This window comes from Gavia stellata, chromosome 5 (genome assembly GCF_030936135.1).
Source record: "Gavia stellata isolate bGavSte3 chromosome 5, bGavSte3.hap2, whole genome shotgun sequence".
Classification (NCBI taxonomy): Eukaryota; Metazoa; Chordata; class Aves; order Gaviiformes; family Gaviidae; genus Gavia; species Gavia stellata.
Window position 1 is genome coordinate 33,707,787 of NC_082598.1, and position 18,438 is coordinate 33,726,224.

General features: G+C 37.2%; 1 protein-coding gene across 1 annotated transcript in view; it reads right to left on the reverse strand.

Annotated features, from left to right (window-relative positions):
- Nucleotides 1–2,307: 2,307 nt before the first annotated feature.
- Nucleotides 2,308–18,438, reverse strand: part of MTMR7 (myotubularin related protein 7) — a 51,318-nt gene continuing 35,187 nt past the window's right edge. The window contains 8 exon segments of the mRNA XM_059817937.1: nt 2,308–2,667; nt 3,195–3,321; nt 5,216–5,356; nt 6,218–6,418; nt 8,088–8,137; nt 8,917–9,042; nt 11,091–11,200; nt 16,010–16,142. Of these exon segments, the coding sequence (XP_059673920.1) occupies nt 2,308–2,667; nt 3,195–3,321; nt 5,216–5,356; nt 6,218–6,418; nt 8,088–8,137; nt 8,917–9,042; nt 11,091–11,200; nt 16,010–16,142 (1,248 nt within the window).

Genomic DNA, 18,438 nt, shown 5'->3' on the forward strand with positions numbered 1-18,438 from the left:
ACTGAAAGGCACATCACAGAGGGCTGCTAAGTAAAGGCTTAATATAAAATGTTAATATGTTAATATTTCAGTTGTAAAGCTAGTTACAAAGAGTTGCATAAGCGAGATGAAGACAGTGCTTTGAATTTGCATATATTGCTGTTCTGCATTTATTTCTAGACATGTCTAATAGAACACAATACCATCATACACCATTTCACATTTTAAAGATGTGCAGTAATACTGCCCATTTTCAAACTCATTTTTAGGCAGAATATTTGTGTGTTTTCATTGCTGACTTTGCAGTATGTTTATTTAATTTGAGAAAACCCATTCAAAATCTCCTTTAATACCATAGATTTTACAAGCTGTGTTCAAATATGAAACATTTTTAAAAGTGCAATTAAAATCAGGGCTTTCATTTATTAAAAATTCATAAAGATTAAAAACCAGAAGGCTAGATTCTCAACAGAGTATAAATTATAGCTGTATTTATTTCAGTTGAACTACATTGATTTATCAAATTGAGGATCTGGCCTTTCCAGAATAACAATAAGATAAATCTTGCTGTCAGGAATTGAATTATTTGTTCAAATACAGCAGTTCCCTTAAGAGGATATTAATAATAATGAAGTTTACCTACTCATTTTTAATAAAGTAAGTTCATAGAACAGAATGAAAAGCCATTCCGTAAAACCAGACTGAATAGTAAAATCTAAAGCTTCTAAATTGAGGTATATTTCTATAATTTAATTCTGCCTGTAAGTCTGTATTTGAAGGAGTAGTATGAAATGCAATCAAAGTAAACTTGCATTACTACCACTTTGCTTTAGTAGAATTCAATACCACATTGTTTCCAAGCAGGTAAGAGCAGCCATATGAATTATATTTTTAACTGCTTGCTTTAATTAAAAAAAGAAAAAAACAAACCCAACATTGGAAGAATTGCATCCTGATGTGGAAGCCTTTTTAGTGAGTTTCAAAACATCCCAAATTTTAAAATTTTTCAGTGGTTTACTTCTGTACCTATGACCATGAAAGCTATTATTCCTACTCTTAAAGAAAATTCTTAAACCAAACAAGATTAAACTTTATGTTGTGGTGAATCAGTCTTTTTCTTAAATTAGCATTGCCATGCTCTGTTCAGGTTGGCAAATACTAAAAGGGAAATTTTGTGTGAGAATAAAAAAAACCCCTTGGTTGTGGTTAGTTTATCTTGAACAATAAAATTTGGAAGAAATATTCTTTATAACAGTTCCTTTATGGGCTTAACCTTCCTTTAATTCTGAATTTGGAGTGGTACTTTAATAAGTAATTTTTATAAGTGATTTTTGATTTCCTGTTCTCTCTACTGTGTATGTACCTCACTCCCACTCAAATAAAATGCTTTCAAATAGGAATCAAAATAGGCTGGAGAATTTGGAGTTTTATTACCTTTAAAATTTTACCTTCATATCTTATGTAGGCGGTTTGGAACAAGGGTAAGATACGAACAATCAAACCTGAGAACAAAACATAAAGAGGCTAGAGTATACTGCCTAAAGTACCTTTCATTATAAAGGGATGCTTTACCATGAGGGCTGTGTAAGTATCATTATATTCTGTGAAGTTTTGCTCACAGAAACTACTGAACTTTCAACAGTGGCTGAGAGTTGAGTACAAATGGGATGCATTCACGTGTAGCAGCAGCAGCAGCAGCAGCTTCTTACTAAAGGATATTTTTGCAAGACCAAAGCTTCATTTGTTCCCTAAGCCAGCATGTCCATTTATTAGTTTTACTTTGCCGTAAAGGATTCTAGTAGGAGAATATGCAAAATAATTGTTGGAATTCAAAATTTAACACCTCCCATGAAAAAGAAAGTGAAGAATATACACAATATGTCTGAAGGCAAAAAGGCTCTACAAAATTAAGTTTTGACTGATTCACCAGTAAGGCTAACACTAATAAATATTCAACAATGTCCCTATATGTAAGAGAGTATTTTGGAATTTCACGTCTTTGGAGAAGAACTATTATTTTCTACAATAAATAATTATGGAAATATACAAAGTAAGGAATGATTATGTACAGCATTGATAAAGTTAAAACAAATACCACATTGGCTTAACTAAATATAACAGCAGATATTACCTTTCTTTAGCATTATGTCTTAAAACTAATAATGGCTTTTTCTGCTTAGATCTTTACTTACACAATTGCACAGTTCCCTTTCTTTGGATTATTTCTTTAGGCCACAGACCACTCCCATTCTTCATCTGATGAAAAGATGTCATTCCAGACTGTGAAAGACTCAACTTCATCTGGATCCTTGCTGTTGTGAAGGTATTTCAGACTGCCAGAAATACAGCCTCATCTGAATCCTTGCCACTGTCTTCACTAGGCAAGCAGCCACCCCCACTTGGGGACCTACAGCTTAAGTCCTCTACACCAGACTCCTGATCGCTGTTAGCTGAGAGGTCGGGATCAGAGCTTTTCAGGTTGTCCTGTGTCAAAATCAGGGCTGAATCTTCTTCATCCCCTTGTGAAGGGCTCCGGGATGGGAACGATTTCAGATCATTGCTATACTCCTGGGGAGTGTTAGCTAAGCTGTTGTTGGAAGTACAAAGCCCTAACTGTTTGCTTCGGTCTTCTTGCTTACTCTCAACTTTATTGCCAGTTAATTGCGATTTCTGAAGATTCGCCAATTTCTGAAAATCAGGAAATAGTGTATATGTATTACATGGACACATTTAGGGCCCAGTAATCCTCTTATATCTCTTTGCCTTTTTTTAAAAAAAAAAAGACATTAAGTTCAGAGCCCAACCCAGTTGGCACCCTTTAAAACTGCCTATTTGCATTTATGGAGTATGAGAAGTGCACAATTTATCACAAAACAATGCTGAATTCCAGCATCCTTCTGAGTTACAATTCCTTCTGAGTTACAATTCCTTCTGAGTTACAATTCCTTCTGAGTTACAGAAGGATATAAAATTTCTTTCAGGAGTAGTACTTGTGCACCAACACAGGTGAAATTTTATCCCTAAAGAAAAAAAGTCCACTGTTTTATCTTAAATGCAAAACATCATAGTAATTTATGTGAGAACAAAGATGATTGCTGAACATCCTATCCTCATGCCGGAAAAGGATGTAGCATATAGGGAACTGTGCAGTGTATGGAGTTGGGTTTCATTTACCATCAGTTAAGCCTGGGGCATTGAGGTCAAGTGTTTATTACCTTTCCTAAGACCTCCAGCTCTTCTTCCAGCTGCTGAGTTTCTTCCTTCACTGCCATGAGATAATCAGTAATTGACTGTCGAGGATGCAGCCCCTTTTCAAAGCGGTTGTACATACCACTCCAGAACCTGGAATTGACAGGAAGACCAGGAATTTTCTCATTTGGTGAGGTGGCCTCAGAAGATTTCAATACACACCTTTTTTTCAGACCCATGTTGTCCTAAATGATCCATCCATGGATTAGTCATCATTAGAATGCATACACATATGTTCACTGAATATTTGGTAAGATTTATGGTTCATTTGCATTGGCTGTGTCCTGAAGATGCAACTCTGTGCACATACACAGCTTGAACCAATTCTGATACACAATAGAAAGAAAGACGAATGTGCCTTTGACTTAGATCACATGGCTGAGGGTGGTTCACTGAACGCAAACTTTTGCTGTATTTTTTTCTTGTTCTATACTATGGGCTTTAGAGCAATGGTACCTATAAAACAGCCAAGGTTGAAGACAGTTTTTCATAATCCTAGTTGTCAACCATTGTTTAACTTCCCGTGAAGTCAACTTTGACATTCTGTATGCTTGTTTTTGACTAGGGCTGGGGGTAGTGAGATGCAGCTAGTTAACAGGGTTTTTTCCCCTGTAAAGAAGAGTTAAAAATCAGGAGTAAAAAACAGTATGGCATCCTGTTCTCTTAAAATTTAACCTAACGTTTTAAACTGGCCTATGGAAATTGCATGAAGCATATACATTGGCAAGTTCTCTTCCTGTTCTATGGAATTATTTGACAAACCCTTAGTTACAGCTGAGTTGATTTTTCATTTTCAGAAGGAAAGGACTCAAACTGTAAGTCCATAGCTTACTCTAGCACTCCTCCTGTCTTCTGTCTTCCTGGCAATACGTGGCCGCAGCCAAACGCTGAGTATGTAAGTAGTTCACCAGACAGGTTAAGTAACAGAGAGACCTGCCCTCAGCTGCAGCTGTCCAGCCAAGTAGCTGACAGATATTTTAGGAGCACGTGTATGCTCCTTGGTGGTTTATTATTCCTACCCTAATAGTTACTATTTAAGTCACATTTCCCCTTAAGTTTTATTATCTGATAGCTCACGCGTGGAAATCTTTGTGGACCCAAGTAATTCCATTAAAATCAACAGGATTACTCATCCGATGGAGGATCTGCAGTATCAGTACTTCTTTTATAAATCCCACTATCCTAAAGAATACAATTAATGACTATTTTTAAATTGTTTTAAAGTGGATGTGACCTGGAACAGTAGATGTGAAAGAATTCAGTTTCTGTCATTTAGGATATTTATTGACTTTTTAACAGATGCTTTTACCTGCAATTGGAAAACAAACTGATCAGGATTACTTAAATTACAATTTTCATTAATTTTTAATCAAGTTCTCCTTCAGTTTGTTAAGATTAATGGCACAATTAATTACTCAAGTCAGAATGTCAATAACAACATTTCTAAAATCATGACATTTTGTTACATTCTGGAAAAAATATCAAGTAAGACTTACTGTGTATACTTGGAGGTATAACAACAATGTGGGGAAAGTCTGCTTTTTGTTTTACTAAACCCTTGTTATAGCAATGAAGCCATATGATTTCTTGAAAGTTCTTTTTTTATTTTTTATACCAATGGATCCAAATAATCACCACAAAATCTTGGAATGGAAGATGTTCAAGCAACTTTAAATTTAGAAACCACAGACAAGAACAGAACTGAAAGAGCCATTTCTCGGTGGAAGTAGTGAGTAACCGTGAAATCAGGACACACAACTATCAGTATAGCTTTAATCTTAAGCTTCTTTTCAGACTAATACTCTGTTGTGGAATGGTGCAGAGGTGTTGGCTGACTATGAGCACACAAGGAATGAACACATTGCCTCTGAGACTGAATTCACTTTCTATAAGCTATCTTATGGAATGAGAAATGCTTTAAATACAAAGGCACTCTGTTCTGTACTAACACAACCTACAATTCTGAATAGCAAGTGATACTACCTACTTGTACAGGAAGTTGCATGGAGCCATCTGTGGGCGCAGGGTCCCTTCGGTTTGGCTGTGGTCTGATCTATACAAAGGATTCAGGTAGTCAGCACGATTTTTCCACAAGTGAGCCCACAATGAATAGGTTCGTTCTTGGATTCTGAAAAAAATATGTTAAAAAAAAATATTAAAGTCTCTAGTACAATTCAGGCATAGCTAAAGCTTAGATAAGACATTCTAGTGGTTTGATTGTAAACAGATTGTGGCATTGAAGCTGCTCTGCATTTGAGCGGTGAAAGGTACCAAATGGCAGCAGCAAGCAGTAACTCCCACCTTTCTCTCATTGCTATTGCTGACACGATCCAGATGCATGAGAAAAGCAGTGGGTATCATGATGTGCCTGAGCAGCCAGGGCCCCAGGAAGCGGATACAAACATCAGCGCTGCCAGGAATGATATTATTGTCTCTGTTTGGGCCTGAGGGCAGGTAGATTAACACGTAATTGCTTTGGGGCCAAACAGCAGAAGGACAGTTCGCTGACTCAGTCCTAGGAAGGCCTACCGGACAAAAAGGCTGTTCATAAGAAAATATCTGAGAGGTCAGGACTGAAGTGTTGGCTGGGATGCACATGAGATCCAAAGACAGGTTAAAACACAGAAGAGCAGTGACTCTTAAACTGAGAACTTAACTAGAGTTAGTATCATCTTGTATTAAGGGCTACAGTGACAGGTTGTTAATGCTGCAATAAAGGTAGGGCCACATGGCTGGAGGGCTAATGCTCTTGTCCGTTTTCACTAATCCCTGTCACACATGCTGTGAATTACACTCCCAGCAGAGCCACATTGCAGAGGATCAACTTTTTTCAGTGTTAATCTGTATTGCCAGAAGGTGACAGCCAAGAAGTCTACACTGCACCTGATGAAAGCACATATACCTAGACTGGCAAATGTCTGACTCCTCAATACAATAACACCCACAGACCCCACACGTAAATACACTCCTAAAGAAAAGGCTTTCATACTTCAGCTCTCGTCTCTCCTTCTGGCTGTTACACAGGAAATTCCCAAACTGGCAAGAATAGATATGATGCTGTACGTGAATGAGGAATCTCTCATTGAATTCAAAGACACAAGGAAACTGTTCCATTAACTGCCAAACACACTCAATGAACTGGTCAATAACAGGGGATATCTCCTTCGGATCACCATCTAAATTGCCATACCTGAAACAAGACAAGATACATTCAATTATAACCTGAAACCCTTTAGGAAAACTGAATGAACAGTAATGGAAACAACCCCCTCACTTTTAGTGTACAAGTTATATCATAGGCATTCATTTCTAAAATCTCAACTACTAGTATATTTTTGCTCACAAAAATGATTCAAGATTCATGGAATAGAATGAAGGCAGAATTTATCAAGCACAAACAAAAAAAAAAATTTGTGGGTGTCTTATTGTCTTACAGCTACTGACAGCCGGCTGCTGCATAGCCATGTTTTAATGCTATTAATATAAAGTTATGCCACAGTAACACAAGTCATCGTAAGAGTGACTGCAATGACTTTAAAAAACCTGTCTTAGACCATCTCTTAATGACGGATCATTTCCAAAACCAGAAAACTGAGCAGGAGAGGAACAGAATAACCTTAGCAGAAAACAGTTTAAAGCTGCCCTTTCTTGGTGACATTTTTAGAATGTTTAACATGCTACTGTATATGTCAAGTGAACATAAAATTTTCTATCTATAAAAATGTTGGAACCACTTGCAATGGGGTACCTTGAAGAACAGAAGCCTGAAAATATAAAACACATCATAGAAGTAAAAAATATTTTATAAGTCTACATAATAGGAAGAAGCATTTTCAATCAATTATTCCACTTGTGTGTGTGCACATGCGCCAACATAGTGGAATTCCATAAATGTCTAAAATGTAAACCTATAATTCTATTATTATTATGCATCACAGAGAATATAGCAGTATTATACTGCAAACCAAAGCTATCAGTGGTGATTATATTTTGTAGTATCTTTCACTGCTGATAATAATAGACATTAGATGGTATCATATTAAATGTAGTAATTCCTACTGGAATTTCACAGGTGGTCTGGAGCTGCACAGTTTTCCTGAAAGTTTTGTTGTTTTTTTGAAACTAGAACATAAATTTGTGTTCAAATCAAGCAATATAATGTAATTAAACTCCAATATAAAAATTGCATTTTATGTTTTTACAGAAACTAAAAGGAAATATACAAGAAAGAAGGAAAATGTGGATATTTATCCACATGTAAATATATGAAGTCTTCAAACATTTTCATTACATTATAGCATTTACATAATGGATGTACAAAATCATTTGTCCAAATACATGACTTTCCGCTTTGCTTTATCTGACGTTTCTGAACAAATCCTACTGTTTTGATTAGAACAGAGTGTAATAGGAAGAGTGTATTTTACTTAATAGATAACTCGCCGACATGCCTAAGATTAAGTACTGTCCTGGAAGATGCAGACTTTGCTGAACAGGGACTTCTGTGGAAAGTCTTGGCAGTACTGAAAGATCTGCTGGAGTCCAAAGGGATTTTACAAGCCGCATACCTACTACTTTTCTCTCACATGGATCTCTCAATGCTTGTAGCAACTGCAGGACCAGCACTCAGGATTCCCCATAGCAGTTTTGGAGTGCGTATATAAGAAAAGACTGATATGAAAATATTTCCCTTTGATTTTTCCAGGCAGCTAAATTATATTGGAGGAGGAAAGGGTATGACTGTTTCCTGAGGGCATTCTGTTGATATGCTTTGAAAGGCAACAAGGAAGTAAAATTGGAACGGCAGCAGATACTGACTACATAAAACTATATAGAGAAAAACCTTAGCACCACCTTACCTGTGGTTAAATTTGTGACCAAAGGAAACCCAGTCTTTTTCAATTAACACCTAAAATGAGAATATTGCGTTCAGTGTTGTGGAGCAGAGCTGACACATGTTGAAGCAGGCAGAAGAGTGGTCTAAAGAAGCAGTACTGGAATCCTAGTTAATTCTTAGAATAAGCAGAAAAGTGACAAGCGAGAACGATGTAAGCAAGCACTATTAGAATCCCAGGTAATTTTTAGAATAAGCAGAAAAATAATGAGCGATGAGCACTGCTGCCAGCTCAAGAGAAAGTAGCACTCTTCATGGATGCAGCTAGGATGCTGGTATTTCAGTACAACTTCAATTAGCTTGATTCATCATTTTCTAAAATAGAACCTAAAAATGTCTCAAACATCTTTTTAACATGTGACCAGTAACTTGATAAGCATTCCTAGATGCTTTACCAGTGCTGATTTGCTTGGGAGAGGAATAGATTTTCCAATATAGCTGCTCATTGCAATATCTAATGTCTAGGGAGCACACACTTCTGACACTCAAAACTTCACTGATTCCTGAAAGTGAATACAAATTCTTGCTTGCACAAAAGCTCCTTGGGCTGCGAGAAAGTTTCTTGGTCAAGGTTAGGAAAAAAAAAATAAATGGGTGCCCAACAGATCCCCACCTTTGATAACATTTCATAAAGAAACTGGGAGACTTTAACTTGGACAGATAAAACCTTCCTTCCTACTTAAAAAAAAAAAAAGGTATATTAAAGGAAAGTTTGTTTTCCATTAAACCCAAAGATATTAATCTTAAATGATGCCATAATATTTTATTTACTCTGTGAAAGAGAATCTGCTTACCATGAATCCCTTCATAGTTCTGTAATATGGATCCAATAGAAGGCTCGCTACAGAGCAAACCTGGGCTGTCCTATCCCAGCCATCAGAGCAGTGAACAAGCACACTCACACCTTCCTCAGCCACAGCCTAAGGATACAGAAAAAGTCAGAAATTTCACAAGCAGGGAGAAAGGCAATGGTAAGAGAGGAACAGTGAGAGCGCAATATAGAGAGTATTAATTTGGGAACCGGGAAACCTTGTTCATTTTTTATTTTGCCCCAGAGTTCTTGAATTATGTTGAGTGTTATTCCTCTCATTTGAAAAGGCTTAATCTCATCCCATCCCGTGCAATATGGTGGTTGCAGCATCACCTGTTTATGCTCCACTACAGGAGGATGTGTGACCTGTTTCAATTAAAATACATCAATCTGTGAGAGCGGACAACTACCTAGTGCAGATTCAGGTGCAGTTAATGCTCTAACTCACATATCAGCAACAGAACAGCCATACTTGCAATACGGCTCTTAATTTCTCATCTTGATAGTGGTGTCAATAACGGCAATGTCTGCTTCCCATGCCAGTGCTAGTATGGATATTATTACAGCACACTGCATTGGCCACTGGTGACATACTTCTAAAGGTTTGTGGGGAAGCCTGTGGTAGGTGGTAAACTTCCATATCTAATAAGCAAGATGATTGTATCAGTATCTTTCTTTAATATAAATATCTGGGGAGAGAGGATCCCATTTTATACATAAACACACAAAGAAGAGATCATACTAAGTTTTGCAAAGTCTGATGTAGCATTATTTTTGGAACTTGAGGGTTTTTTTTAAATTCTAAGGGTTTTGGCCTTTGTCATTCCTAAAGAGAACTAAATTTAGAAAGTAGAGAAATAAAATAGGTTAGGAAAGATACTGCTTAGAAAAACAAACATTTAAGTTTGGGCTTAATAGGGAATGAGGAATAATAATAAATTATCTAGGTTTATCTCAAGAGACAAGTAAATTCTACCAAAATAGAACCCCTATGGGCAGGAGACCAACAACTGAGAACTGGGAACCGTACAAATAAGAACAGGTCAAAATGCATGTCTGAGGAGGCGCAAGGCTAGCAAGCATACAGACAAAGGATGAATTTTTTTGGACAGTACTTTAAGACTAGCCACTGGGGAAAAGTTGGCAAGAGCTAACGTAAATGACCTGATTTTTATAAGCTAATGAAAGCTCGTAGGGCTGGGAAAAATAATATCATGCATTTATCCCACAGCTGCTGTTCAGGTAAGAATCTACAGTCGCCTGCTGAGCAGGAAAAAAGCAAAGTAAGAGAAACAAGCAGTTACTGAGGAGGGAAACCCATGGAGTTTTATCCATATAGTCGTATGTAGCAGGTCATGTGAATAAAATGGCCAATAAGAAATTGTAGTAGTAATCTCAAAAATAAGATTTTTACACAGTAAAAGGCAGAGCACAAGGAAGGGGGTAATACAATTTCAACTGCTGTTGGTAGATGACAAATATCTGCATTACTTTGGGTGGGATTAGGAGAAATAATTTCTTATCAAAGCCAACAACTGTTTTCTGAAACAATTCTCAAGTATGTAAGAGTAGAAGCTTCTAGAGAGTTTGGCCATGGTAACACACAGGAGTTGATTTAGGAGGTGAATTTAGTTGGTCGCTAAATAACTCGGAGGGAATAACACAGTAGCTGATATGATGGTTGAACTTGATGATCTTACAGGTTTTTTCCAACCTTAGTGATTCTGTGATTAATATTCCTATATTACAACTACCATGTGAAGAAGTAGTCCTCGAACAGAAACCTTCAACAAAGAAAATGTCCAGAAACCAGTGGAGGAGTCAGGGGGAACAGGGAAAGAAACAGTGATAATCACCACTGGGGAGTAAAGTAAGGACATTCAAATACCTGGCATAACAAGATACAGCCTAGTAGAGGCTTTAGTACATTTCAATTCTTCAGTGAAAAGAACACAAAATTTTTTTTACCATATTAGCAAAATGTCCAAATGACAGCACCTAAGAATCGTCTCTCCTCATATATGAAGCATTGCAAGATGGGCTTTTTTCAGATGCAACATCACTGAAGATAACAGAAGGTACCCACAAGCAGAGAATTTGGTCCTCACTTTCTGTATCTGGTTAGTCCAAGTTTTGTTCTCATTTTACACACTTTACCTTTGCAATAAAAATGCCAGCATCCATAATGGCTTTGATATGCTTCAGCCAGCCAGAATTTTCTAGGCCCCACAGAAAGTCACTCATTGAAGGTGATTTCATCTCACAAACTGCAAAATAAGCTACATCTTAAATGTACAGTAATTATAGTCCCTTAAGCTTTCACTGACCATTCAACCTAAGAGTTAAGTCTTCAGATGTCCCCCGCGTAAAACATTCAGCTTTTGAAAAGAATGGATAGTTCACAGTCAAGCTTTACCATTGGAAAAAAGCATAAATTTAAGAAACGGGGCTGGGTCAAATTTCACCCAATATGTTGATCTAAGTTAAAAAGAGAAGCTGTTACAAAGTCTCTTGCAAACAGTTTACCAAATACATCCTTCTGTGCAGCACAGATTTTCCAAAATTGTGTTGGGAGTGAAGTTTTCAAACCCCTGAGAGGGGATCGTGTATTTAATAATGAGGGCTCGGAAACAGAGAGCATATGATTTCTGCTGTTGGACAGGCATTCAGCCACCTGAATGGTGCCACAGGCTCCTATTCCCAGCCACCTTTGCTGATGAAGCTCTGTAAGAGCAGGCCCACCAAACCCAGCCTTCAGCATCACCACAGATGATGGCGTTTGAGTTAAAGTGATTCACTCAACAGTTCTTCATCCCTGAATGAAACCTTATTAAAACTTCACTTGTAGTCAGAAAGTATTCTGGTGGTGAGGAAAAGTCGTAATTCATCAAAGACAACATTTTTCTGAAAACTTTCCAAGCTCTATACCATGTTTAAAGAAAAAAAAAAATCTCCCAGTTTTTACAACATTAAGTTTCTATCCTGCTGTATCCAAGTGTCTATTTTTTAATATTACAGAGTTTGTGACATCAGAAGAAAAAAAGGGCAATCAGAATCTAATTCAGATACCTCAATCCAGCAGCAAACAAATACTCAGCAATATTTGGTGCAATATATTTTCAATAGTGAGATACTAAATTCACCCCATAAATAGACTACGCATTTATTTTGATCCATGTAGAATTATACTGGTTTTTAAGGAAAAAGATATTAACTAATGAAACTCATTTAAGGAATACAGTGAAAAACGTCATGGTTTTTACTGAGTTAATGTGTGATCTGTGAATTAATAATGTCTTAGTAGGTCTCTTGTCCTCTGGAAATCTTCTAAAAAACTCAGTTAATTATGACCCTTATGACCAGTGGCATAACTTTTGTTTCCTTCAATGAAATTGGAATTTAATTTTACAAGCCGAAGTCAGAGTTTATACCACATCTGAACATATCTGACTGGCTTAACTCCATTTAATTCAGATGCAAAATAGCCTAATGTGTCTATACAAAGTTTTGCAACCTTTGTACGTAAGCCCTCTTCCAGATGGTTATTTTAAAAGTCATTTTTGAAGGATATTTATAAAAATGCATAGATAGCAGCGCTGAAAGCAAACAGCGTTTCACATGATTAATGCTCCTGTGCAGATGGAAGCATGACCAATTAGTAGCTGAATTCTGGCTGAAGCTGCTGTCTCTGTTTACAAAAGCCCAAGGTAAGGCTGAAATAGTGTTTTGCTCATTCCCACTACCAAATTAGAGTCAATATTTACCGACCACTTCACTGAGCAAAGTTCAGACTGTTCTAAAGGCATACACTGTACATTTCACATGATTTTGGCTACCGATCTGGACCTTAATACTGAGTTCAATTACAAATTCAATTATGAGACTTATGCTAACGGGAAAAGGCGTTTCCATCTCAGCAGAAAAGGTACCAGAATCTTGGAGAAATAAGACCTGCTGCACCCGCTGTGTGGGCACAGGAAAATCAAGAGCCCCTGGGCAGAGCTCATAGCAATGCAGTAGTGCTCCCTTCCCCAGGAGGGGAAGAAGAAAGAGGACACATGGTGGAAACTGCCTCTTCCACCAGCAAAAGTACCAGAGGGGGATGCTGGAGCAGTTCCCCCATTTCTGGCAGGACAGCCATAGGTAGAGGAAGGGGAAAATGCTGTGGGCCAAACCCTCAGGCTCTCTTTCTGGCTGATCTGTCACTGAAGTCCAAGGATCAGAGGGCTGCTCTTACATCAGCAGCTACTGCTCCTGGTATGAGGGGAGGAGAAGCTCATATTTGCTGTTTAAATACAGATAGGGAGCATGCGGGGTCATCATCTCAATGCACAACAAACGGGGGTCAAGTCTTGGTTGGCCACTGGATGTATGGCAAAGCTCACCCCATCACAAATGCCAAAGAGCAGCCTCAGTCAGCCCTTGAATCTTTACTGAGAAAAGTCCTTGTGCAACATTTCCTTCTAATATTAAAAATTATTTCAAGGAGGTTGTGCACAGGATCAAAATTATCACCAGGCTCTTCACAAACACCTCTCTTTAAATAAAAAAAAAAAAAATCAGTACTATACCAAAGTAACATGAGGCAGCAGAGAGAGAAGTAGACAATTCTTTTTTCTGGAAGGAAATTCCAGCATGTTGAAATGCATTTTACTTCCAGAGTACAGTCAAATCCCAACAATTTTTGCATATTCTAAAAAAAATTCTCATTACTCTACAAATTTAATCATTTTATAATGCTGATAATATATTTTGCAAAAAAATTAACATTATACAAAAATAAATACATGTTAAAGATAAATAAAATTGCTAGAATTAAAGTCAGTAAAATCACAAAACTGAAACCAAATTTTTTATCCTGTTCAAATAAATTATTGACATTATTATAAGTATAAATTGATTTCTTCAGCTTTTCCCTAAAGAAACATCTTTGAAATTAACACATTCCTAATATAAGTGCATTTTCCAATGGAAAACCGAATAATAAATTTTTGTTCAAATTTCCTCTGCATTGGAAGTTATTTAAAATTGTATACTGAAAATAATCTGCAGTCTCTCATGTGAAAAAGATCCTCCAACATTCACTGCTGCTTAATTCCATAAGTTGAATAAAATTGCCCTTGCACTCCTGCAACTCATCAGACCCTTTATGTCTTGATGTCCTCTCTTCCATGCTGCACACTTCCAAGCAACAGTACAGCACACATTAAAATAAAATCAGTTTTCATCAGCCTTATTAATCTTTTCAAAGGTTTTTATGTACCTTATAACGTTTCACAACAGATCACGAGCAGCAGACATATTTTGTAATGTTTGTAGTGCAATGTGACATTTTACCTTAGAGATTCACCTAGGTATGTTTAAGTACTCCTTGATAAAAATTTAAAGCCATATTAAATGTATGTTATCATTGTCCTTGACAGCCTTTTTGGTTCTGGTTCCCTTTGTATGTGCAAGTCAGGTAATAAATACCCTTTTAAAGGCCACCAGAGAAACAGATGAAAGGACACCGATACAAATGGAAAAAGAGAAAAACTACGCAGCACCTTACATGAGAAAAGCCCTGCTTGTATGCTGGAAGTCATAAGACTAAAAAAAAAAAAAAAAAAAAGTACTTGAAAGCCTCAAGTGCTTGAAATCGCAGATTTAACTTCTCTAATTTCTAATCTTGTCAGCCAGGTCGCTAAATGTGAGATTTCAACATAGCAAATTTAAACCTATGAAAAATCAGATGTTTTGAGCATATGGCTCGTTTAAAAATAGACGTTAAGAAATTATGCCCCTCAAGCAGCCTGAAGTGTTAAATACATTAGGAATTACCTTGTTATATGTCAGTTTGGGCCACAGGCCTGTCTCATTAACTTTTGGCTCAAAAATAATACACAGCACTGTCCCATGCAGCCAGGCTGGTTGTTTACTGTTTTAACTGTGATTGTCTTAAGATGAACAAATAAAGGGACAGGTTTATTCACCTGGCCTCTCTCCTAGCCAAACAAGACTCTATAGTGAACTAAAAATCCTTCTATTTTCCTTCCTGAGACCCTTAGACCAAGGAATTAAGTAAAAATAAGTCATGAAGAGAGTGACTGTTTTACCTGCATCACACTTCAGTGCTGATTTTCATAAACTGCTCTTATTTGAAAATAGAGCACAGCTCTCCTGTCATGGAAAATGTAAACCCTTCTTAGATCTAAAATTCACATTTGCATACAGATGATGGGAGACAGATGAAGAACAAAAGAGCATGGGCAGAGCATCGAGTCAAGAATAGCTAGATCAAGCTGATCCAGGAGGTGACAGAAGGTGTTGACATACATGAAGTAAATACCGAGACTCTGTGGAGTGGAGTGAGCACTAGTTACTATTTGCTTGTTAAAAATCAACAAGCTGTTGAGGGTCAAGGATGGCTTATTTATTCTTACCCTTTTCCCAGAAGGCCTCTAAACAGCAGTGTATTAAATAGCACTACAGACGTGCTCGTTTATATGCTGATAAGTATTTATGAAGCAAATACTATTAATTTCCATGGGATTATGAAGGTGCTGAATGGTTACACCCATTGACTGTGAGTTTCATAAATAGACCTGATGTGACATGCTCTGTACAGGGCTTGAGTAAGTTTCTATTAAAATTCACAGTCTAAAATGCATGACCACATACAAAAATCAAACCATATGTTTTCAGAGCTTAAAAAAAAAGTTTCCTGTATTTTCCACTAGCATCAAGGTCAGCTATAAGTGCTTTTTTTCATTATACCATCAAGCTGTAAGCCACAAAAGAAGATGTAGTAGCAGTAAGGTGTATTGAAGTCAAATTAATTTTGTCATTAAAGTAAATGATATCTGGATTTCACCCACGAAACAAGGTGTTTGCACAATTAGGAAAACATCACTAGTTATGATGATGCTCCATTGCCCGAATTCCATTAGCCAGCAGGCAGCTGCATGCAGCACACAAGGCAAAAAGCTCTCTTTTCATACACATTTTCACCGCTGCTGATTTTAGAGCAGTTCCCCTGATTTGTGTGACAGAAGGATCAAATCTTTCCTCTTGTTTTCAATAAAGAAGAGTATTACCTTCAAGCATTTTCTGCAGACTATTTCTCATGACATGGATGTTCTCAATGCCTATGAATTGAAACTTGATGTTGGAGTAATTGTCTTCATTTTCATATCCCTTCCCTGCTGCTCTGTTTGCCATTGCGTTGAGCTGAAAAAATTAGGGAAAATTGGATGAAAACCAGTAGCAAACAGACTCTTTCCAAAACAAAGTTCTTGGCCTACTGCAGTAAATCAGAGTGATTTAAGTCAGGCACAAATAGGAAGCATTTATCACAGTGTCAACACAACTGGTTAGGAATCAGGGATCTGTTTTCAGCCTTTTGCAGGGTGCTGGGCTGCTGAGGCTCTGACCTTTATTTCACAAACTTTGAGTGAAACTTCGTTAGTGAGGTTAGACACAAAAACCCACCGCTTATGTAGGGCTCCTCTGCATAAAGGTTTTAATTTGTTTTTAAAAGTATTCTGGTTTTATTTTTGATCAGCATTATGTTTACTAACAGAATATACCCAGGAGGTGGCAGTGTCTTGTCTGCCATGCTGCTGTTTCATAGCATATGTACACTGTAATGTTGCCCAAATTACTGTGTTTTACTGCCCAAATCATCCAAAAGTTGATACAGCTTACTTCTTTGAAGCTTGGAATAATGAAGAGAGAGGTGGAGTAGTTTTTCCTAAGTTTATAGCATCTTGGCTTTAGTTGTGTAAGACCACAAAAGATTTGAATTGACAAAATTACCACAAATATTTTCATCTGCAATGCAGCACTATCAAATATTTTGCTGTGCTTCAGCAAAAAATACATTCAACTGGAAGCTGGAGTTTTGTCTTTGAATCTATTACTTGCTTCCTGGCATGGGAAAAAAAAAAAATCACTAAATGCTTCTTTAGCTCGGTTTTCCCAAGTGTAAAGTTAAGGGGTTTTTTAATGCTTATTTTCCCCCCTTTTGAGATTCTTGGGGGAAAAGAAAACTATGTGCCAAGCCCCTTATGCCAAATATTGATCTCTGGGCTGAAAACTAGAGCTGATAGATAGAAATGAATTAAGTACTTTTACTTTATTACCCCATGTATTTTTTTTATTTCCTATAGCAAAAGCTCACTGTCCAATAGAAAGAAATTGTCTTTTTGCATAAAGTCCCTGCTCTTCTATGAAATGCAGGCTGTAAGGCTGGAGAGCCTTTGAACTTCCCAGGAAATACAAAGGCTCCAGGAGTGACAAAGTGGCCCATGTGGCAGAACCTCCACACCTCCAAGCACAACTAACAGTTTCTGCTCAGGAAAGATTTAAGAATTAAATGACAATGGATATTGCACATCCAGACTGGAGGGCACTAGCAAAGCTTTTGGAGAGACCTTATGAGGTGTCAGTTGGACAAAAAATGACTCGTCTTCATTGCAGTGAGAGCCAATGCTGGTGAAAAACCAAACAAAGTATCTCTTAGGCATTGCCTGGGGGACAAGAGGCTACGCAGATAACTCTGTTTCCAGTTTATTTCCCAATCTCGCAGGCAGTACTATTGATTTGCTGCTTCTGTAGTCACTTCTGAAACTCGCAATCATATACTTCAGTACTTGGCTAATGGTATCATGGGATGTAGAAGAATCTCTCGCTTCCCGATCTTTTCCACCCCAAAAACACATACTCCTGATATTTAATTTTAATTTAGAGCCGAATGCATGCAATTGAGTAGGATTGATTGACTGCTGCCAACTTATCTCCAACTAAGATGAACAAGTCTAGCTTTTTTACGTCATATGTCAAAATAGGTTTCCATGGGCCAAATTTGACCTTTTAACTTTCAAAGGAAACAGCTAAAGACTAAAAGCTTTTTATGCCATTATAATTTCATTTTAGATACATAAGCAAACAGACAGGTGAGACTGCTTTTCAATTCTTTTATTCTGTCGAATTTAATATGTGAAGATAGTGGATTTTTTCCCCCATCCTCACACTTTCTAGTGCATCCATTCCTATGAGCAGAACTTGGCAATACATAGTGACATTCGTGGACCACCATTAGGAATTGAAACATTGCATTAATTTCATGATACAACAGAAGGAACCATACTCCAAGGTAGGAACCTAGGCAAAAATCCAGCATTTTTCATTTACTCAAGTTTTGTGTAAAACTTCTTTTAACTTGTAGTATGCAATTCAGGAAAAAGTGCGGGCATAAAAAAAAATCTTGTCCACCAGCACTCTGCTAATGTTTTGACTACCAATGAACAATAAAAAAAAAAAAGATACAGCCTGTGAACAGCATGTCCTTTAAGGACAGAGTCCTCAGTGTGACTTGCTAGAAAGATACAAATTATCTGCTGAATCCTAATCTTTCTCTTTTGAAGTAGGCATCAGTGTTCTAATATAAACAAAACGAAGCAGTATCTCTCTGCAATAGCATATATCTTCAGGAAGAAAGATCTGTATGCATGAGTCTAAGCCA